At 36.7% G+C, this 23,759-nt stretch overlaps 2 protein-coding genes across 3 annotated transcripts in view; one reads left to right on the forward strand and one right to left on the reverse strand.

Moving 5' to 3' along the window:
- Nucleotides 1-23,759, reverse strand: part of NOXY38 (tetratricopeptide repeat (TPR)-containing protein) — a 171,534-nt gene that overhangs the window by 109,768 nt on the left and 38,007 nt on the right. For both annotated transcript variants that reach the window (XM_089815084.1, XM_089815083.1), the window contains exon 6: nucleotides 11,200-11,359. In XM_089815084.1, coding sequence (XP_089671210.1) covers nucleotides 11,200-11,359 — 160 coding nt within the window. The remainder of the gene's footprint in view (nucleotides 1-11,199; nucleotides 11,360-23,759) is intronic.
- On the forward strand, nucleotides 16,407-17,241 carry LOC149575306 (uncharacterized). The gene is made up of 2 exons (XM_089812320.1): nucleotides 16,407-16,727; nucleotides 16,861-17,241. The coding sequence occupies exons 1-2, from the start codon at nucleotides 16,407-16,409 to the stop codon at nucleotides 17,239-17,241; spliced, it is 702 nt and encodes a 233-aa protein (XP_089668446.1).

The raw sequence follows: 23,759 nt of genomic DNA on the forward strand, positions 1-23,759 counted from the left end.
CGTCGTCATTTTATTATGAAGATTTAAGAACTTAGAATATTAATAGATTTTCATTCCATTAGTTAAACAACGAACATGAAACAATGATACTTGAACTTGATATTTTGAATGTTTTGAATCTTTGATGTTGAAGTTGATTGAACTATGTTACTATATGATGGTATGATCACCATGATTACAAGTTTAACTGTTTATGGTGTTTTAAAGTTTTTGTTGTTTAAATGTGTTTATGCTACTATGCTACATTCTAATTTTAACTCATGCTTCATAAATATATATATATATATATATATATATATATATATATATATTACAAGTTTTTGTACTAACAAACCCAAACCCCTTTCCAAAATTTTGACGAACTTGCGAACCAGTTCTCGAACTTCAAACTTTGAACCAAACCTGAACCAGCAATTTAGGCAAATACAAATTAGAGGCAGCCTCTACTCAAAACGTGCATCCTTAAACCCCAAGATCAGATTCCCTATAATGACATGGCCCAAAAAGAACTCAGCCATTGCCATTAATCCCAAACATGGGTCTCATAGCTAGTAGTAATCTGCATTAATTCTCATAGCTGGTAGTGATCTGCATTAATTCAGTCCCAAAGTCTTCTGCAAACAATTCTGAAAAATAATATGGCTTCCTCTCTCTAAATTCTGCAACCAATTATATCAATCTTGGCCTCTAGATGAAGCCAACGCCTAGCACAATCCAATGGCCGTTTAACCACCTCAAAGTGCTGAAATTCAGAAGAATTTAACAAATCTCCAACCCTGAAACTCAAACCCGTGTCTCCAACTCTCAACCAAATCAACAAAAGCATATGCACAAGTATAAATGAATTCCATCTCTCCTCTATTGGCTTTTTATAGTTTTCCAAGAGAATTCATGAATACACTTCTCATATCTTAAATATCACTTAGCTTTTTACTTTTGTTTTTAATTCATTAAATGCATTCCCTTTTTTCCCCACGTCCTCACATTGATTTAGGAAAACATTTAAGTAATCGGCCTCCTTAAATAACTGTTATTTAGAAGTCATAAAGTCATTTGGCCCCTTTTCATTAAAATGTCTTAATAAATAACCTTTATAATTGTTTATGTTGTCTACCATAGGTTATAATGCAACAAAGGTGTAACTTTCAATAATATATAATGGCCCACACTTAAAAGTCACTTTGTAAAGTTAAATAATCATTAATGCCATTATAAAGTTTAATATCTCCTTAATAACTCATTATCTCTTTAACTTGTCTAAACCAAGAGGTCAACCATGGTTCCCACTATGCATCCAATTGCATTACTAAAAATAGTAAGGGTCCATCTTTATCTATCCTCGACTTGCAATAATTAGTAAATCAAAGGATACCTTATCAACAAAGATGCCAACGGTAAATACTGCAACCTTAGCTGATCTAGGTACCCTGCCAAATATCGAAATGTTGGATAGCAAGTGTACCAAGTAAGCCAACTGAAGAGGGTCAATTACTATGCATACCATGAGTCTGGGTGCTCTTGCCAAAATAGCTCTAACCATAATTTGACTTAACTAAAAATAGTAAGTCCCCAACTGGAAGCTCTATCAATGTCACTATAACTCAACACCGCAAATAAACCGTCTAGGTTCCCTATTAAAGATAGCAACACGGAGACTTACCCTATATAGACACTTCCTATAGATAATAACTAGGTCATCTTGACTCACATGAAGAGCAATTTTGAACACCCATGTCCTCTAGAGTGGTAATTTGCCTCCAACTCTACTAATTGGACCCTTTGAACAACTTCATTAGCCTATGAGGGTCAGGAAATAGGCTAATCCTTTTGAAAGATGGCGCTAACAAAAAAGGGGGACATTACAAAATTCTAGAATAGCTTTTGTAAGATTTGTATAGAATTTGTTATCATTCTTATCATCAAAAGAATGGTCTATGAAATTGAATAGAGGACAACACTTTAACCCTAAACTGCATCTTTGACACAAAGGCCATCCCAAGCTATTCCTCAAGCCTAAAATTGATGGAGGTTGCGGTCAAGACTTCCAAATACTTAAGGACTTTACCCTAAGAGTACACACAAAATGAAGCATATGCAAACAGACAACAACACTAAGTTGTCGACATGGACAGGAATGGGATACGAGTAACAACATCACATCATTTTTCTTCTAGGGTGCAGTGTTTGTTTTGGGTGCATAGAAATATATACATACATTAAAAAAAAATTAAATATTTAAAGAAATATACAAAATTGTGAATCAAAATATGTTTAATAGTATGATACTTCATCATTGATCAGTGTCAAATGTCAAATGATAACTTGGGAATGATAAAGCTAAACATTAAATGTCAATTAATAGTTCAGAATTTCAGTATTATGTCATATAATATATATCAATAATCTCCGTATTGGGCAAAACGATGCTTTAGAGGCATTTTAGGGGTTTCGGATGCCAAAAGAATAATAACTTAAAAATATCTATTTTTTTGTTAATTTTTAGTGTTAACTACCTTTGGGTATACTAGGAGACATACACAAGGATGCCCTCAAGCGAATCCCATACCTAGTACGGGTGCAAGTGGCCCTAAGGGCGTACTTTGTAACTTTGCATAGTTGTTTATGCAAGCTCAAACTCAAGTTTTAATGCAAAGTTAGAAGTTCGGAGTAAGCGAAGCATGCAAGGGCATTGAGATAAAACAAAAAGAAAGCATTAAGGACCATGCACAAAGAAGATTTTGCAATGGGAACAAAGATGCACATGTCAAATGCAAGGAAACAAGAAGCAAGAAGAAATGTACGTAAGGAGTGCACAAATAAACAAAACGAAAGAGCTCGCAAGCAAGCAGAAATGGTTGTAGGCCAAATGGAAGAAGAGCATATGTGGATAGAGGGCATAAAAAAACAAATCCACAATAATCTAAAATTTGCAAGCAACAAAGATTTGGAGATATCTAACTGGAAAATTGAAGGCACCATCGGAATAAGGGAAGAGTTATAAGAATAAAGAGAAGCTTATCAAAGACACTACGAAAAGTCAAAAATAGTTTATGGGAGATTCTATTACAAGGTAATTGGTAAATACTTGCTTATTAATAACAGAGACCGAAAGGTCAATTTATACAAAAGGAAGAGACGATGTTTCCTTAGGAAACGATCATAAAGAATAGAAACATTCTATTCCAGAGAAAGCAAAAAACGAAAGCAAACTAAAGCTAAAGATATTTACAAGATAACCATTAACTAATAATAGACGTCTTATCTATTATTGTAATACCCTCCCTTAATGGTTAATCTATCTAACACACCAAGTTGTCCTCTGAATTTGACAAACTTATCAGGACCAAGACGCTTAGTGAGAATGTCTGCAGTCTGATCTGAGGTAGGAACATACTGCAGATCTATAGTCTCGTCTTCAACTAGCTGTCGTATGTAATGACAATGAACATCCACATGCTTGGTTCGTTCATGGAAGACTGGATTCCGTGCTAACTTGATAACGCCTTCGTTATCAACAAACAGAGTAGTCGGTCCTGCTGGTGACATCTGCATATCCCCAAGCATCCGACGAAGCCAGACAGCTTCACATCCTGCCTTAACAGTCCCTCTATATTCAGCCTCTGTAGAAGAGAGAGAAACTACCTGCTGCTTCTTGCTGGTCCATGTGACTACACCGGATCCCAAACTGAACACATATCCAGATGTTGACTTTTTATCATCAACAGAGCCTGCCCAATCTGAATCTGTGAACCCACTGAGTTTAGGATTAGAACTCCGAGAATACAGAAGTCCATAATCAGAAGTGCCCTTCACATAACGAAGCACACGCTTTGCTGCCATCCAATGATCAGCCTTAGGAGCTGTCATAAAGCGTGAAATATAGCTGACTGCGAAGCTGATATCAGGCCTAGTAGCAGATAGGTAGATGAGGCTGCCTACTAGTTGCCTATACGTAGTATCATCAACGGAAGGAGAATCAGACTTGGCTAATAACTTGAGACCTTTCTCCATAGGTGTAGATGCAGGTTTGCAATCCTGCATTCGGAATTTGTCTAACAAGGCTCTGGCATATTTGGACTGAGAGATGAATCTACCAGAAGACTGTTGCCAAACTTCAACACCTAAGCAATAATGCATGAGCCCAAGGTCAGTCATATCAAAAGACTGGCATAAGTGTTGATTGATTCCCTGAATCAAAGATGCCGAACTGCCAGTGATGATCAGATCATCCACATAGATAACCAGAAGGATGATGTCACTGTCAGTAGTCTTGATGTACAGATTTGAGTCTGAAGAACTCCTCTTCAAGCCTTGATCACTGAGGTACGTATCAATCTTGATGTACCATGCCCGAGGGGCCTGCTTCAAACCATAGAGAGCTTTTACCAATCTGAGAACCTAATGGTCTTTACCAGCAACCTTGAAACCAGGAGGCTGCGTCATGTAGACCTCTTCATGGAGATCACCATTCAGGAAAGCACTCTTTACGTCCATCTGATGGACCTTCCAGCCAAACTGTGTTGCCATGGCTAAGACTAATCTGATGGTGCTCATCTTTGCAGTAGGAGCAAAGGTCTCCTCATAATCAATGCCCTGATGCTGAGAAAAGCCCTTTGCCACTAAACGAGCTTTGTACTTATCCAAAGTACCATCTGATTTGTATTTGATTTTGTAGACCCGTTTGCAGCTAATGGGTTTCTTCCCTGGGGGAAGATCAGAAAGGACCCAAGTGTTGTTCTTCAGCAGGCTCTGGTGCATGGTCTGTTCCCACTCTGGAATTCCTTTAGCCTCGGAATATGTTTGAGGTTCAAACACACTGTGAATGTTGGCCATAAGAGCAAAGTTAAAAGAATCTATAGTTTTGCTCTTTTTCCGAGTAGTTCTCCCATCAATGAGCTCATCATCATGAAGATCAGCAAGTGTCTTAGCCCACCACTTAGGCCGGAGAGGAGAATGACCAACAGTAGTACTAGGAGATGCTTGATCAGCAGGATCCTGATCAGAAGAATCTGGATCAAACTCAGGTGAAGCATCTTCAAAACGAGGTGATCCTGCAGGAGAAGCCGAAGGTGGCTGTACAGGTATCACTGGCAGGACTGGAGCTGTAGGAGCTACTGGAGCCCTCCCATCAGGTGGACCTAATGGAAGCCGAACTCCCAAATCATGAACCTGCATAGGCTGGTCTACTGGATTAGGAACAGGAGAAACAGGCATGAATGGTCCTCGCTGCTCATCAAAGACTACATCGCGGCTGTATATGAGACGAGATGTCTCAACATCAATAAGGCGGTAGGCTTTGTGAAGACTGCTATATCCAGCAAGCATCAGTTTTTGACTCTTGGCATCCAACTTGGTGCGTGAAGCATCAGGGATCCAAACAAAAGCAAGAGAGCCAAAAACCTTCAAGTGACTGATTCTGGGCTTGCGACCTGACCAGGCCTCTTTCGGAGTTTTACCTCTGACCGCCACTGTGGGTGACCGGTTCAACAGATAAACTGCAGTGTTAACTGCTTCTGCCCAAAAACGCTTCGGAACATGTCTGTGTTCGAGCATGGAACGAGCCACCTCGGTGATTGTCCTGTTCCGACATTCAACTACACTGTTCTGTTGTGGCGTGTGGGGTGTGGTGAACTGGCGTTGGATGCCATGTGTATCCAAGAAGCTGGAGAAAACATTAGAACAAAATTCCCCCCCATTGTTTGATCTAAGAGTAATAATAGATTTCCCAGACTCTTTTTCAACTAAGGGTTTAAACTTCTGAAATACAATAAATGCATCGGATTTCTTTTAAAGGAAATACACCCACAGTTTTCTACTGAAATCATCTACAAACAACAGAAAATACCTGTATCCAAGAACAGAAGGAGTGGCCATAGGGCCGCAGATATCAGCATGAACAAGCTGAAGTACTTGAGAAGCTCGCCAAGAATCGCCACTGTGGAAAGGTGTGCGATGTTGCTTCCCAGCCTGACATGCGTCACAAACTCCAAGGTGTTGGGTTTGAATCTCTGGCAAACCAAGAACAAACTCATCCTGAGCAAGTTGTGAGAGATAATGCACATTTAAGTGCCCATATTGCTGATGCCAAAGTGTGCTGATGGAAGATCGCTGAGCAGCCATAGCTAAGTCCTGAGAATCACCAGAATCAGTAAGTCTGAAAAGACCATGATCCTCAAGACCAACTGCAACAGTATACTTAGTCACCCAATCAGTGATGGTGCACTGATGTGAACTGAAGGTGACTGCCAAGTGTGGAGAATGTCGCAGCAACTGACTGACCGAGAGTAGATTTAGTTCCATCCCTGAAACGTAGTACACATCAAGGAATATGAGCTTCCTCCCAACAGACTGAATTTGAATGTTGCCTTTACCAACAACCGTGTACTCTTCTCCACCACCAAAGATAACAGAATCTGAATAAGGCTGGTAGTCAGTAAACCAGTCTCTGCGGTGAGTGAAATGTCGAGAGGCACCTGAATCAATGTACCAAGCAAATGACTGTACATGATCTGCGGGTCTTTTAGCCATGAAGGCGTAAAAGGCAGATTCCACTTGCTCAGTGTGCTATGCACTGTTCGCTTTGGGTTGCGAACCTGATTGCTTAGACTGGGCAGCTAAGCGTTTCCGACATGCAACCTTCATGTGACCATACTTGTGGCAATAGTTGCATTGAATGTTCTTCTTTTTGGTACCATCGGATGCTGGAGCAGAAGACTTCTGCTGAGATGGTTGCTGAAACTTGCCCTTATCCTTCTGAAAGGATTTCGCAGCAAAGGCTTGCTCAATGGAGGTGGAACTGGAGCTGCTACCAAACTGTTGTTTCCACCGATCTTGCTGAAGTAGCAGGGTGTAGAGATCAATGAACTTTAGATCAACACCAATAGATGTGATGTTGAGAGTCTCGATAAAATGCTCATAGGAATTTGGTAAACTCCGAAGAGTGATTACCACAATATCCTCTTCCTCCATCTTGCGATCGATGGCAAGTAACTGATCACGGATTTCCTGAATCCGATTCAGGTGTGCCTGGAGCGAGGTGCGCTCATCCATGACAATAGAAAACAGAGTGTTTTTCAAAAAGAAGGCTCTGCTCTTGTCGGAAGTCTCATGAAGACCTTTTAGATGTGTCCAGATTTCGGCCGCTGTCTTGCCGGATGGAATCTGAGAAAGTTGGTCATCAGCTACGGAGAGTTTGAGAAGCATTACTGCCTCTCGATTGTTCAAATCCCATGTACCTTGATCAGGACCCGGAGAAGTCGGACGCTGCTTAACACCCAGAACAAGTTGATCGGTGTTTCGATATTCGAAGATTGCGATGATGCGCTACTTCCAGGTTCCATAATTGCGACCATTGAATTTGGAATTATGCTCGAGCAAAATATTTGTCAGAGATGCCATGGCAGGTTTTTCAATGAAAAACTGTGAAAATCTGTGAAGGCACGTTCTTCGAGGCAAAAATACGGAAGACCCAAAAGAATCAGAGAATGACCCAAAAGAGAGCTCGAAAAACCCAGAAGGAATCTTCTGTCATTTTCTGAATCCGCTGGCTCGAAAATCAAGGCACAAAAATTGAGGCACCCAGAAAAAACGAACGACAACCCAGTTGAGCTCTCGAAAAACACACCAAGAATTTGAAAACAAAAAAAAATTTCGACCCCAAAAATTAGGGTTTCAGAAAAAAACGGCCCTACCTGAAAAAAGCTTGAAAAAACTTCAGATTTCTTGATGAAAAATGGTCGAATCTGCTTCCCAGAGCACGATGACAGACTGAGACAGCTAAGAGCATGAAGATTTGATATAGAAACATGCAGATTTTCACCCCAAAAACGCAAGTCTCCAAAAAATGGCCACGATTTCCATGCGATTTGCAGACCCGTAATTCGAGAATTTCTCCAAGCAGAAAAACCCTAGGTGGGTTTTGGAGAAATTAGCTGAAATAATTTTGGAAAAATTTAAACAAATAATTTCAAGAAGAAATTATAAATTTTTCCGAAAAAATTTAAGTATTTAGCTCTGATACCATATTACAAGGTAATTGGTAAATACTTGCTTATTAATAATAAAGACCGAAAGGTCAATTTATACAAAAGGAAGAGACGATGTTTCCTTAGGAAACGATCGTAAAGAATAGAAACATTCTATTCCAAAGAAAGCAAAAAACGAAAGCAAACTAAAGCTAAAGATATTTACAAGATAACCATTAACTAATAATAGACATCTTATCTATTATTGTAATAGATTCATGAAGCAACCTTATGGAACCCTAGTTAGGTTAGGCAACTGGCATGGAATTAGGTTAAGAAAGATTTTTAAAGGAATCAAGAGAAGAAAGATCGAGAGAGAGTACGAATGAGGACGATTGAACAATGAAAAAGGATGAATGTATGAATGAACAGCAAAATTGCATGGTTATCGAAAAGAAGAGTATAGAGTGAAGGAGAGTGAGATCATAAAGAACCTATGAAGCTTTAGAAGAAGGCTATTACATGTTAAACGTCTTGGTGTTTTATTCTTAATAGTTTGTCAACAAGATTGTCAAATCCCTTCACCAAGTAGTCTCTAACAAGACTTAGGAGTTCTAGGTTGGAACTTATTGTAAATCCCTTAACCGGGTAAGCATTGTATAAGTGGGATAAAATCTCTTAACATAGTAGTGTTTAACAGGACTATTGATACTCCTAAAATGGTATTAGACACTTTTAATAAGGTGTAGTCATTCAAGAGATGACATTGTTGTAAGCTTTTAATCGGGCACCTTATTACTTCAGTGATGAGTTGTGGGTACCATCCCCACACAATTTTTCCTTCTTACCAAAGCTTTTTTCCGAGACCAAAATTCTGTGTATGAGTTTACATGTTTGGTTTTATTGCAATTTTATTACTTTTTGTTTCAGCAAACCAAAATTAAGTTGCACCATATGGGTAAAGCTATTGGTAATAACAATAGTTGTCGGTTTATGGTAAACAGGTTAGCTGAAGTCAAAATTTCTATGGAACTGATTTACCCACCACCCCCACCCCCATCCCCCCTCTCAGTACCATACCTAAATCTTTCCAACACCCAAGTCTTTGAAAAAATCATTACAAGGGCAAGGTTTTTTTGGGGGAGACACATCCAAATGGAACATTGATGACATGCTTGCACCATTAAGCTCCTTGTGTTGCCCCTATAGCTATGCCTGTCAACATAATATGTTTCCTCACTACAAGCTAAGTTACTTCAGCTTCTGCAATTAGGGGATTGCTTTTTCTTCCTCCTAGTCCCTAGCTCAACCCTACTAAACTTAAGCACTCCCCAATGAACGCTATTCAAATCTTGTGCTAGTCCTATCATAGTGACTAACGATGTCACTAGTGAGTCCTCCATGTCAGACGAAAATGTGATACTCCACAAGTCTTTCAAATCTCTCCAATACTTCAACTTACACTCTTTGGGGTTTTTGTTCAACTCTTAGGGAACTATTTTAGTTTCTTGAGCACGTGTTGGCAGTCCATGTGTGTATTGTATATTTCCTCCTTTGTAGTCTATTTCTAGAATTCTATGAAGACCTAAGACCTTTGATTCCAAACTAGTGTGCTCTCAAGTCCCATGGACATCCTTTTAGTCATTTGTGGACATTTATATTTTTTATTGTCTTTTCTTTATCAAGATCATTAGATCAATACTACAAAGCTCCCCAATGAACGGTTTTCAAACCTTGTACTAGTCATGTCATACTCACTAATAATGTCACTAGTGAGCCCTCCGTTTCAGCCTCGAAATGCGATACTTTGATTCTTTCAGATATCTCCAATACTTGATCTTACGCTCTTTGGGTTTTTATTCAACTCTTAGGGTATTGTTTTAGTTTCTTGAGCGCATATCTTGGTGGTCCATGTCGGTATTGTATTTTTTCCTCCTTTATAATCTTTTGTAGAATTCTATCAAGTCCTAACACCTTCAATTCCAAACTAGTGTAATCTCAAGTCCCATGGACCTGCTTTTGGTCATCTGTGGACATTTATAAAATTTATGATTTCTTTTCCTTATCAAGATGATTAGATTAATACTAAAGAGTTTCTTTAGAGTGTATGGGAATGCTTGTAAAGAAAATCTCCATGAGCCACATCTTTACAATTAAATAACTCCTTAAAGCTCTGATGTGCTCTTAAGCAGTCCTTGACTTGCCCCATACAAACTTCTGACAACTTTTTGAATTGCTTAGGTTGTTCATGAAATGGCTGGTTTAATTTTAGTTCAATGAACTTTGGGCATTAGTGAATTGGGCCATTTGGAAAGGAGGCTGTGAATTTGGAACCAAATGCTGGGCTGTAATAGCAGTTAAGGTAAAAGTAAAAATTTGTGGTTCTTATATTAAATGTGAGGATTCTCCCCTGCTTTTGCCGTTGTCACTTGTTTCTTTATGTTGAGTTCCAAGAATTCCCCCTTCTCTGGGATTTTGCATAACCAATAAATTTAATGATTAAAGGAAGAATACTGACAGATGAACGGAGAAAATTATCAGAGCAATTACAAAGGTGATTGCCAACAACTAGAACCCAAAGAAGAAAATAGATATGAAGATCAAACTGAGACCTGCAAGTATCAATCCATCTATCAAAACTGTGCTATCCTTTCATGGAAGATCCTTCACTAGCTTTTTGGATATTTAAAGTTGATTTAAATTTTTTAAGCATAGATGTTTGAAAGACTAAGGTCATTAAATACAGCATAAGATGGATGGCAACAGTTATACAATTCATAACTATTCGTCATTCCACCAATTAAAACGGAAAATAAAAGACCATAAAAATAGCTGTGTCCAATTTTTATGTCAGGGAATGGCCTTCATCTACTCCAGGCCTGATCTAAACTTGCACTGTCAGCTCAACGTGGTTTGCAGTACAGATTAAACAACCAAATTGTGATAAGCAAATTCTAAAAGAGACTTGCATGGTTGACCTGAACAGTAGTATAACTGCCTTCTAATAAACAATAGCACTTCCCCAACCATAAAACAGTTATTACTTGATGAGATCATTTGCAAGACATGAAAAATATGCATATTTAGTTTAAACTTTAAACAATAAAATGTCATTCAAAGAATTTATTTCACAATCAGATACACACACACACACACACACCAAATTACCAACAATGACAAATATAAAAGCTGCAGAGATGGATCCTAATATAGATATAACAAAAAAAATACTTGCCTTCTGTAGCCAGGAGCAGGATTGAATGAAGAAAATGCAATGCTCTCTACACATTTGATCTCTTGTGAAGATGGAGATAACACAAGATTCTCAAGCAAACCATTTGGATCCTCCATAAAACCCAATCCTTCCAGTTCAGGCACCTCCGATTTTTTATCCCCTGAAATAGTCAGAAAATATTCACTCACTCAAGATAGAATCAAAATAGCAAATAATTTTGGAAGAAAAGCATGCATTCCCTTGTACCAAACAAAATATATGATCCAGCTTAAGAAAAGCGAAGCAAATCTGCAACACAAGGTCAAAACCCACCACATTCATTAGGTGGAACATATTATTTATCACTAAGTCACAAGGTTTGAATTCGAGAACTATGAAGTTTGGAAAAAGTTCAGCAAGGTAAAAAATTGAAAAAAATTGACAATAAATTCGCCTTATATAATTTTTACAAAATATATATATGACCCTGATTCCTAGCTATGGGAAGGTTTGTAACTTTGCGAAGACAATTAAAGAGTATAATATTGTTTTTTTATTTTTCTTAGCTAATGAAGAGAATTAAAATAAAAGAATAACAATATTTCTATTTAATCTTTTCTAATAAAATAAAACTTTAAAATTACAGAATTAAAAATAAATAAAAGACTACTGTAATAATAAATAGATTTATAATCAATAATAAAAATACAAACTATTATTATTATACTGATTATAAATTAATAAATATACATTAAATATTCACACATTATTAATGTTTTTTCTAAAATAAATAAATAAAGATATTGATAAAGAAATAATAAACATAACATTTTATCATAAACTTATAAAACATTAAAACATAATAAATAAAAATAACATTTAATATTATTGTCTAATTAAACTTTAAAACCTCAACAAAAAAATAAAAATGTTATCAAACTATCTATCAACAAATAAATAATAAAAATGTCATCAAACCATCAGCTGGAAATAGAGAAGCAAATGGAGTGGACAAACAGATAAAGCAAACACAAAGGAACAAAAATGGAGACAAACGGCAGGATATTGGAGCCAACGAGAGATTGGAGCAGCGCAATACGATTTGCCACGAGCTTCACACACGACCCTCCAACAGCATCATGATATTCAGATGAGATTTCTTTCCAAGGATTTTTTTGCCCTAACTGAGCTTCAAATGCATAGACAATTTTTTGCCCTAACCGACCTTCAAATACGCAAACGAAGGGCATTGTTTTAGAATTTTTTTTGCCCAAAAATCCAAAAACAGCTTTGTACGAATTTTATGACGAAGTTGGTAAATGTTTTTTATCTTTAGAGGTTCGCTGAATTTTGAATTTGTAGCCGAAAATTCGGTGAACTCTGTGACTAAGATTTATCATATACCTAATAAAACTCAATTTGATACTAAACTACACAATTGCACGGTATATAAATGTACTTCCCTTATAAAACTACAATAGTTCATCTAATGTAAACATGTCTATAATATATGATATGAACATAACTTTGTCATATATTTAAGGTGGCAACATTTCTAGATGCTTCCCTTGCAAGCTAGGATAATACACAAGCTTTCCAAGGGACTTTGTTAATAGGAGACAATAATTAAACTATTACGCGTACTGCAATGGCCACAATAAATTTGAATAAAAACGCAAGCCAAGAAAATATCCTTGACAATTTTCAATCTCCAAGTGTGGTCCATGTCATATCTAGAAAAGTGAGTATAGAAGAAAAAAGACCTAGGAACTATGCAAAACAAGGCCTAGAATGGAAAAATACCATTAATGCAATGATAGGGAAACAAGCAATACGTACAGCAACAACATAGAGATTATATTATGAAAACATACAAATAAGGCTAAATTTCAACGTACCCAAATATGAATGAGGGCGGTCATAAAAAAATCTGCATATATGTATACATGAAAAGGATGAGGTTAATTTTTTTAGCACAACTATAAGATATAAGCAGGAATTTCATTGCTAGAGGAGCAATATATATCAAAATTATACTGTAATATTCAGCTTATAATAGTCATTTAAGTCATTAAAGTCACTTGGTCTACTTATCAACTTGGTATTTTATCAGCCAGTTAGTTTAGTAACTTTCTAATTTTGTCTTTATTTCTCGAACTTTTCTACTCTGGAGAAATCTTCTTGTAGTCACTTTCATAGTTCCTAATAAAAAAAATCAATTATCATCTCATAGTATTAAAGCAGAAATTGCTGTTTGGTGGATTTTTTAATCATGAAATCATTTCCTAGAATTTATTTTGAGATGTTTTTAACAATCTTTTATGAAAAATTGTGAGGTTTCCTTTTGGTTGAGAGCTTTGTTGTACCTCGTGATGATTCAAAGGTTTTATCTAGATTAACTTCAAGTTGCGGCTTCGCACCCTCTTTGAAAAATCATGAGTGCTTTTTCCAAGTGTGTCAATTTTGCAAAACAGAGCGCATTTTTTTGACATGGCATGTGTTTTTCACAACACTTCTACAATGCACAATCGGGTTTTCAGACCTGCAGCATTTTCTTACGAGCATTTGCGCAGCTGGCTTCTACACATGAAGTTTTTTCAGTGATTTTTTTTGCTTCATTGCATCAATGGAGATTGTGCTCAATGGATTTTTTTTTCCTGCTGTGTGAGTTTTTATTTTCTGCATGTTTGAGCTGTAAGATAAGATAAGATGACAATTCTCGCTTGAACAACCTTCTAAACGTGACCTAGGGTTTTGATTTTGCATTATTTTTTGATGAAACTTCGTGGTGAAAATAAAGCACTTTTGCGTCCAGTACAAGTTTTTATGATTTTTTCCTCAAATTATGACTGGATTTTGTTTTGACATTTTTTGACCATCATGGGTTTTTATCTCAGATACCGATTCGTGCCAGTAGGGCCTGGCTTCCACATCCGATGCGGACGGATGCAGGAAGCCTCCGAATGCCTGCGGGTGGCTTCCGGGCAGCATCCGCAGGGAATCCGAGAGCATCCGGACGCATCCGCGGGAGTTAGGCGGAAAATTAATAAAATAAAGTATATTTTAACTTAAAATATGAAACAACATGTGACTAAAAGCATTTTTTAAAGCATTTTTTCAGAATAAAACCCTAAAACGACCCTAGAAGACAACATAGAAGCATTCACAAGAGTCATTTTAGAGTTTTGTTTGCACCTACAGCCACTCCTTCATTGTGAAGCTAAGTTCAGCATTTTCGAAGAGGATCGATCGAAGAGGGAGAGATAGCTTTCTCAAAGAAGTTTAAACCATTCAAGGTAAGTGATCAATCCTTTTCTTGAGTATTTAGATGAATTTTTTTGAGTTTTTGATGATTTTTTTAAGTTCTTGAAGATTTTTTTAAAGTTTTTTTTCAAATTTTTTTTTTTGAAAGATATGTAGAAGCAACTTTGGGTATCTATTTTAGTAGTTTTTCTCACTTCTTTCCACTTGTATGCATGATCATTGATGTTCATCGTTGTTAGGAACTAATTAAAATTTATTTATTTTCTTATAAAATAGGTTGCAAAAAACTAGACAAGAATGGATACCAGTGGTAGTGCTAGTCAAAGTTCAGTGGGGGGCCAAGGAGGGGAAGGGACTGATAATTTTAAAATTGATGTAGGTTCTCCTTTGTGGAGACATACAACACGGATATCACAGGTTTCAGGAGGTGGCTCATACTATTGGAAGTGCAATTATTGTCAAAGTAACAAAGGCAAACCTTTCAATAGCTCATATTCTCAAGTGAAGCTTCATTTTATGAGCCCTGCTGGCAAAGGATTTGGTATGTGCAAAGGCAAAAATGGTACTGGGATGACTAGTGCAGAAATACTTTCATTTGTAAGAGAACAAGAAGCTACTGATGCATTGATCAATAAATCAAAAAAAAGCTACTATCAAGGTCCTTCCTCAAAGAGCAAGCCAAAGACACCCACTGAACCAATGGCATCCTCCGAACACCCATTCTTGCAGGTACCTGTGCCAGAAGAGGATGAGGAAGAAGTGGAAATTTCAACCCGTAAAAGAGGCCCATTGGACACCGCATTTAAAATGGGGGCAAGAGACCGCGCTGATGAAGCTATTGCACGTTGCCTCTATGCGAATGGGCTTTCTTTCAACTTGGTGAGATCACCATATTGGAAGGAAATGGTGGCAGCAATCAAAGAATCACCAGCTGACTACACAAGCCCGGGCTATGAAAAGGTGCGTACAACTTTATTGCAACAAGAGAGGGCACATATAGAGAGAGACCTTCAACCAATAAAAAAATCTTGGAAAACTTCGGGTCTAACTATTGTGTCAGATGGTTGGAAGGATACAAGAAACCGGCCACTGATTAATGTGATTGCAATTTCCCCCAAAGGGGCAATGTTTTTGAAGGCCATTGATTGTGAAGGGCAAGTGAAGGATTCGGAATTCATTTCTAGAATTCTCATTGAGGCCATTGAGATGGTGGGTAGTGAGAATGAGGTACAGGTGGTCACTGACAATGCCAAAAATTGCAGAGGTGCGGGTGCTTTAGTTGAGAGTCGGTATGACCATATTTTTTGGACTCCGTGCACTGTTCACTCCCTTAACTTGATCATGCAGAGGATTGGCACTGAAGTAGATTGGGTGAAGAAAATATATGAAGAGAGGGAGGACATACAGATGTTTGTGACCAACCACCACATATCACAATCCATTTTTAGAACATACTCCAAATTGGAGTTGCTGAAGGTAAATTAATTTTTTTTAATTACTAAGTTTCATGGTTTTGTAATTTAGTTAAAAATTAAAATTTATAATTATATTGTCAATTGACATATTGTTAACTTGCTTAGGTTGCTGAGACCCATTTTGCATCTCATACAATCGTTATGAGACGACTCCTCAAGGTAAAAGATGCATTAAGTCAAATGGTCATCGGTCATCAATGGGGTGTATGGAAGATCTCAAATTCAGAAAGAGCACAAAGGATCAGGAATTTGATCTTGAATGAGAGTTGGTGGGCTCGTGTGGCATATGTATTGGATTTCACCGAGCCCATCATGACTATGCTCCGTTTTGCTGATACAGATACACCTTGCTTAGGGGATGTGTATGATGGCATGGACACCATGGTTGAGAAGGTAAAACATTCTATACAAGCACATGAGAGTGACCCCACACAATGTGAAGCCTTATGCAAACAAGTGCAAGCAATTATCAACCATCGCTAGAATAAGATGACTACCCCATTGCACCTCCTTGCATATGCCTTATCTCCTAGGTACTATAGTGAGGAGATAGCTGGTATGCCGGATAGAGTTGCACCATTTGCGGATGAGGAGGTTGCTGAGGGGTGCCACAAAGCCCTTTCAAGACTCTTCCCACTGGAAGAAATGCATGAAAAAGTGAGGGATGAATTTGGGTTGTTTGCTTCAGGGTTAAAGCATTCTCCATTTGCACTAAAGGACCAAAATAGAATGGGAGCTATCACATGGTGGTACATGTATGGTCAACCTTTCAAGCATCTTCAACCTCTTGCAATCAAAGTCCTATCACAAGTAAGTTTTTTATTTTGTTTTGTAAATTTCTTTTAAATTTTTATGTTTACACTTGCATTGTAGAATTTAGTGTTTCACACATTCTATAAAATTAATTTGCTTTTCATTTGTATGTTTTGTGACAACTATATAGGTTGCTAGTTCTTCTGCTGCTGAAAGGAATTGGAGTACATACTCCTTTATCCATTCAGTGAAGCGCAACCGGTTAGGCTCCAAGAAAGCTGAGGACTTGGTCTTTGTCCACACCAACTTGCGTCTTTTGTCACGTAAGAATGATCATTACAAGGAAGGGGCAACAAAGCTTTGGGATGTAGCCCCTGAGTGTGCAGATTTGGATGCAACACTTCATGATCTTGTTACAGTTGGAGACGGTGATGATGTTAGTGTGGCACGTTGTGCATCTAGCATAAGTGGAACCATGCTTGGTTCAAATGATCTTTCAGCAGTTGGAGATGACAATGAGAATGTGGATTTTCTTGCAAATCCCTATGATTCAGAGCCAGACTCTAATTGATTGAATCTTCAGACTTCAATCATTTACCATGTTTTTAAATTTTATTTTGTTGGAATCTTGAACATGACCTATTTGAACTTATTGTTTAAGAGTCAAGACTAAACGCTAATGTTGGACAAGCACATATTGATATTGATATATGAATATCATATGAATTTTGAAATGTCTTGAATTTTGTTTAAGGGTTCAATTAACTGTTAAGTATCATAGATTCATAGTCATATTATGCTTTATCAAATGATTTGTTTTTGTATCTTTCTTGCATTTCGTTGCATATGTTAATATATATATACGTTTCCTCCCGCATCCGCATCCAAAAAAAAAAAAAATCCCCGCATCCCGTATCCGCTTCCGGAATCCGCATCCGAATCGGTAACTTAGGTTTTTATTGTTTTTCCACAAAATGAAGATTTTCACCACAAAATCATGTCAAACCAATGGTTTGATTATTTTCCCACAATATCATGGAGCTGTTTTGGAGCACTTTTTTTGAATAAAATTGTGGGTTTATGTGTTCTGCCATTTTTTATCAACAAAAAATTAGGTTCTTTCATGTTTCTAGGTAGTTTTTTGAGAAGTTTAACATAATGTTGGAAGGCAAAGGATGTTCATTTAGTGTCTGTCTTGATCAACTCGTTTAGTAATACCACTCATCCCACAACTGTGGATAAAGATAATGACAAATTTAACAGCCATTAATAATGTGATCATGCTAATTAAGGTCTCTGTCACCAATGATATGCTTGCAAAACTGCCAACACGTAAGACTGCTACAGGGATCTGTAGTCGCCTGAAGGATTTGCATGAGACATCAAATAAAGAAAGAGCTTTCTTCCTTAAGAACATGGTATCCACAATTATGATGAATGACAAGAACTCTTTGAATTATCATCTCATAATCTTCAATGACATCTGTAATCAACTACAGACCATTGGTTGCAAAATGGAAGAAGAGGATATGAAGGTTCATGTAAAAAAGCTTAGCATTGTCCTATTAGTGCTTCATCAAAATCCTCAACATTACTTCCACTAGTATTAGCTTGAAGTTTGATGATATATGCAATAATCTCTTGCACCAAGAGAGGGAGAAATGGTAGTTTCAGCAACAGTGAGATTGAAATGATAGTGGAGTAAGATATTCATTGTTAAACAAAGAAGAGGAAAAATCCTAAAATAAGCAATTACAAGATTTGTCCATAATGGAAACGATTAAGAACAAATGACATAATATGAAGTTACTAAACTAACTAAACAACGTAAAGAATCAAAAGTTACTAAAAACAGGCTGACTCAAAGAAAGTTACCCACATGACCAGAATACTAAATATTCCAATATAACTTGAATATCCTTCCTCAATGGTCCTTCTACTAGCCACCCTACAGAAGACATGTCTGCAGGTCATTTCACCACATTTCCTTCTATTTATGCGACAATTTTATTCTTCCTAAAAAATGGTTCTTCGGTCTGTTGCAGCACCTAGGGTTTTCTTAGCGGAGGTGAGTGGTGTTGTTAATGGCAATGATTCTAAGGCTCCTCGGCCCCATGATCGTGTGTTTAATGGTAGATCAATATGAAGCAACGGATTATCTTGAACGAAGGTCCTTCAGGGCAGAAAGTGTCAGTAGCACTGATAGGATTTTTAAAAAGCAAGGTTTAGAAAAACAAAGTATTTCCTCATTATGCACATATTTTGGTGGAGGTAATTGTTGAGCCAGGTTCTGAATCTCCTGAATATTTCCTCACAAAGTGTTCAAGAAAAACCCAGAAACTGTGTATTATAAAAGTCAGGCAAATACCTTAAATTTCTTCGAAAAAGAAATTTCTAGGTGATTAAACCACAAATTTTATTGGAAAAAATTGCCAAAAACCAGCCATTGCTTTGATACCATGAAATGATAATCGATTGATGTTCAATGTTAAATAAAGGAGAGAATACTCTTGAAATAAGTAATTACAATGATATATTTCCATAATGGAAACAACCGAGTGCTAAAGATGCAATAGAGAGTTACTGAACTAACTAAACAACTTAAAGAACAGAATGTTACCAAAAACTGACTTAGAAGACAGTTACTTAAATGACCATTATACTATATATTACAATAATACTTAATAACTCTTGCTAAAGAAATTCTTCAAAAGGCAAACCTCTCATAAACATGTTCTTAAAACGATTGCTTCTCTAAAAAGCTCACTCGTAGTCAGAAATTGGCAGGCCGTGGTGAAAAACACCTAACCATAGTTGAAGAACTTACAGAGTTTTTCATGACTCATGAGTACTCACAAGCCAATGTTGGTTGCAAGTAAATCAAAGGAAAATTTGTGGGTGAGATATTTCAATTAATCACCGAAAAAATTCAAGTACATTTGCAAAAAACTCATCATTTAAAACAAAAAATGACTTTATATTGAAAACTTAAAGAACATTTAGCAACTAACTTTGCCTGTTATCCACAACGAAGCCGGTTTTTTTTGCGTAGTAAAGGTAGGGCATAACATCAGACAGATTTTGCCTACAACTTGATAGAAGGAGAAAAAACCTAAGGCTGAACAAGTAAGCTGTTAGCGAATTTCATACAACGATAATCTTTATATTTCTGCAATATAATAAAGAAATTAATAAGCAGATCTGTACATGGGTGTGTAAAACATGAAAGAAGATGAGATGAAGATGAGATTTTAGGAAATTAATAAGCAGATCTGTACATGGGTGTGTAAAACATGAAAGAAGATAAGATGAAGGTGTTGCAAATGCTTCATGTCTTCATTTTTGTTTACAATGGTTTCCTTTGTCATTCATTAAATAAACTAGGTTAAAATGTATAATGTTGTCTATGCACTTAAATGCTGCAAAATGTGGGGCACATTTTCTTATTTATTACTTGCACCTTTCTGTAATGTCCCCAAATTTTGGTGCTTATTTCAGTATTATTCAGCTCAGGTCCTATTTTATTTGTAGTGTGCCTCCGAGAGATCATTTAGAACACTTTGATTCAGACTTGCTATTTTAGTAAGTCAGTTGGGTGTTACCTCGTACTTACTCTTTATAAAAAACCACTAGGGTGATCACTCAGCATTATATCTATATTTGGAAAGTGGATGGATTATTTCCATGGATTGATATTGTCAATTATCAAGGATTTAATGATTTAAATTAAATTATTAAAATTAATACAAGTTTAACTTTAATACTATTAAATAAAAAGGTATGATGACCTAAAGAAGGTTAAAGTGTATTTAAGTCATTTTCATAAAGTGACTTTGTTTTGGCACCTAAGGTGCAATAAGGTATACTGAGAGATATAAGGTGAATAAACAATTACTTCATAGAGTGACAAAGTTAATTAAACTTACATAAGAAGTCACTTTATTATTATTCCAATTGCAAGTAAATATGAATATTAAAAGGGAATTTTTTTAAATGGGGTTCTAAAAACTTTATGATACGATTTTAAAAGGAGATTTGACGAAGACATTTAATATAGTTGGATAATATTAATTTCTCTCTAAGAAGCTTGAGAATTTTGGCAAAGAGGATGAAAACCCTTGGAGTTTCTCAGTTGTGTGGATGAAAACCTATTCAGCCTGCTCAGTGGATTGAGCTTATTGCAAGTATTTGGCATTGAGGAATTGAAGATATTTTTTATTTGCAGGTCTAAAGCTGCTAGAGTTTGATATTTGCTGGTTTTAATTATTTTCCAACTAGGAAGCTTTGATTTGAAGTGAGATTTGGAACCAGTAAGATGGAATAATACTTTTCTCATAGTTGGAATGTTCTATGAGATTTTGGCAAAAGAGTTTGCTTATTTTGGAAGGACTGAGCAAGGTACAGCTAGGATTCGAAAGATATGATTTACATCAGAACTTCTGAAAACATTTGTTGTTGTTATCAGCTATTATGGTCATCTTTTGAGACAACTGTAACATTTGCAAGCTGTTGAGCTTCCATCGTTGCTTCCAAGTCTGTGAGAATTCATTGTGGTTTGTGATAAAACTCAAATCTAAGTAATCAGTTTACTGTTGTAAATTTATCAGACTTATATGAGACCCGATTTGATGCTAAAAAAGTGGTCTTTTATTAAGAATTTTGTTTATCATCTTTTATGCATTTCTTGATCTTCATTTCTCTGTGTTCTTTTGTTATTTGGCATTCAAATCAAATATCCAAAACTTGAAAAAAAAAAAAAAAACAGAATTAGAAAAGGTTCCTACACTTTCCTTTATAAACAGTGTTACACCAGTACGGGAGTACTTCAGGACGGCGGGATGCCGGGGCGAGTTTCCGGGAAGCGGGGAAAATGGGCCTCATTTTCAGGACAGCGGGGGGACGGCGGCAAGGGGAGGATGGGCCAGAGAGGGGTGTTGTATAGTATACATATAGAACTTGAAATGCTAGCTATGAAATGATGTTTCAGTAGTTTACTAGAACATACCAAATTAAAATACTTGAACTAGATGAAAAAATGATGGATCAGGTAACAGCAAATTTATTCAAATTTCATATGTATAATGAACTATAGTATATTTATAATTGATTATAGTGCCCTTCAAAATAATGAGTTTTCTATTACATTATAAAGCTGTCTCTCATTTTGGCTAGATTTCATTCAGATATATGTATAAGACACTAGGTGCATTGCAAGGAGAAGTTATTTCTGGGCATTGCATGAAATCTATGAACAGTGGCAAAAATCAAAACAAATATCAGCTTGCATGATAATTGGAATGAATATTACATCGTGGCAGTTGTCTTGAAGAGGTTGAGAGGGAGGCAAAAGCAATGCTTGCAGCGTATGAGCAAAAGAAGGCACATAAAAAGAGGATAGCAAAGGCAATGGCAGCCCCAGTGGGAGATTTCAGTTCTCCACAATCCATAAATGTGGGGTGGGCATCCATACGTCTAACGTTTTTATCCCCTATAACACTTTCGTATGCAACCTTGATATAGAGGTCCTGGAAAAAGGAATTGCAACATTAGGCACCTGTTGGCATATATCAAATTTTGGCACTACAATAATATTCTATCCAATGTTGCTTCTAGTTAATCTTGGGAGCAACTGACCACTGCATTAATTGTTGCAGGTAAGGAACCCAAGTTGTCATGAGTTGAGAAAACCAGTATTACAGGATGGGGCCAAAAACACATGTCGACTAGTGGAAGAACAAAGACAACTTCAGTAGCAGAATGGTTGAATTATTATATCTGATGGGTGGACATATGGAAGGAATAGCACACTCATCAAATTTCTAGTTGCTTTAAGGGATCACTAAATCAGTTGATACCTCCAATAGAGCGAAAAAGGAATAGGACACTCATCAACTTTCTAGTTGCTTTGAGGGATCACTAAATCGGTTGATGCCTCTGATGCAGCGAAAAACAAAGAGACCACATGTTCGATGAGAAAGTGATAGAAGTGTAACTGCAAAATGTCATTCAAATTGTGGAAAATGATGCAGCCATATATGTGGTGAACATCAAACTTCTATAGGCTAGGCATCCAACATTATTTTAGAGCACTTGTGTCCCATTGCCTTGACTTGCTCATTGAGGACATAGTGAAACTATTTTGAATGAAGAATATGATTGAAGATAAAGGGAGAAGTCATAACCACACATAGATTCTCAATCTTATGAGATCAAGAGTCACACATTTTGCCACTAATTTACTCACTTTGCAAAGCATACTAGCCACATTGCCGAGCCTAAATGCACATTCTTGTGAGAAAAATCTATTATTCTAGGAAGCCTAAAGCAAAGGTCGTGAAGGCCATTTTTATTATGAACATTCCAAACTCGTGGAGTGGATCATTAATGTGAGTTTTCAAAATTCCATTAATGACTAATTTCTTAATTTTCTAATATTACAAATTTATGATTCTATGAATGGCAGATGGGGATAAGAATTCCATGGGGTATCTAAGTTAGGCCATGTATCTTTTAAAGAGGAGATTCGGCATTACAATGAGTTTAACAAGACCAAACATGATCAGAGATGGAACCAACAACCCCATCAACATATTCATGCAGCAGCCTACTTTTTAACCCCAAGATTTATTTCTCACCTACTTTCAAAGTACTTGCAAAGGTTCAGGATGGCATCAACACATGCTCAAAGACTAGTTGATGATGAGAACCTTCCAGACCTCATACTTGATGAGTTGCAAACTTATGAGAAGGCTGAAGGGCCATAGTATTCTTGAATTGATTGCACGTGTATAAGAGCAACCCTGCTGCCAGGTAAAAAAAAACATGTATCATTTTATTTTTACTATTTATTTCATTCTATAAGTTTATTAAAACCTTTAACAAATTCTAAAACGAAGGCTTTCCGTCTGCATATTATCTCAATCTTGTGATGCTTTTGGTTGTGAGCACCAGTGGAGTGCTTTTAAGGCCATACACAAAAAAAGTGCAATACATTGACTCAAAAGCACTTGAACAACCATTACTATGTGTGACAATGTTCTATTTCATGAAAGGAGGGCACTAGGTGCCGTTATTGTTTAGCTCCAGTCG

This window comes from Cupressus sempervirens, chromosome 2 (assembly GCF_028749045.1).
Source record: "Cupressus sempervirens isolate cs-2001-9-10 chromosome 2, ASM2874904v1, whole genome shotgun sequence".
Lineage (NCBI taxonomy): Eukaryota > Viridiplantae > Streptophyta > Pinopsida > Cupressales > Cupressaceae > Cupressus > Cupressus sempervirens.

Excerpts from the sequence above, each read along its gene's own strand:
- LOC149575306 (XM_089812320.1), top strand. The coding sequence starts at position 16,407 with ATGACTACCCCATTGCACCTCCTTGCATATGCCTTATCTCCTAGGTAC. Across the intron at positions 16,728-16,860 it reads CAATCAAAGTCCTATCACAA|GTTGCTAGTTCTTCTGCTGC; the intron begins GTAAGTTTTTTA and ends ACAACTATATAG.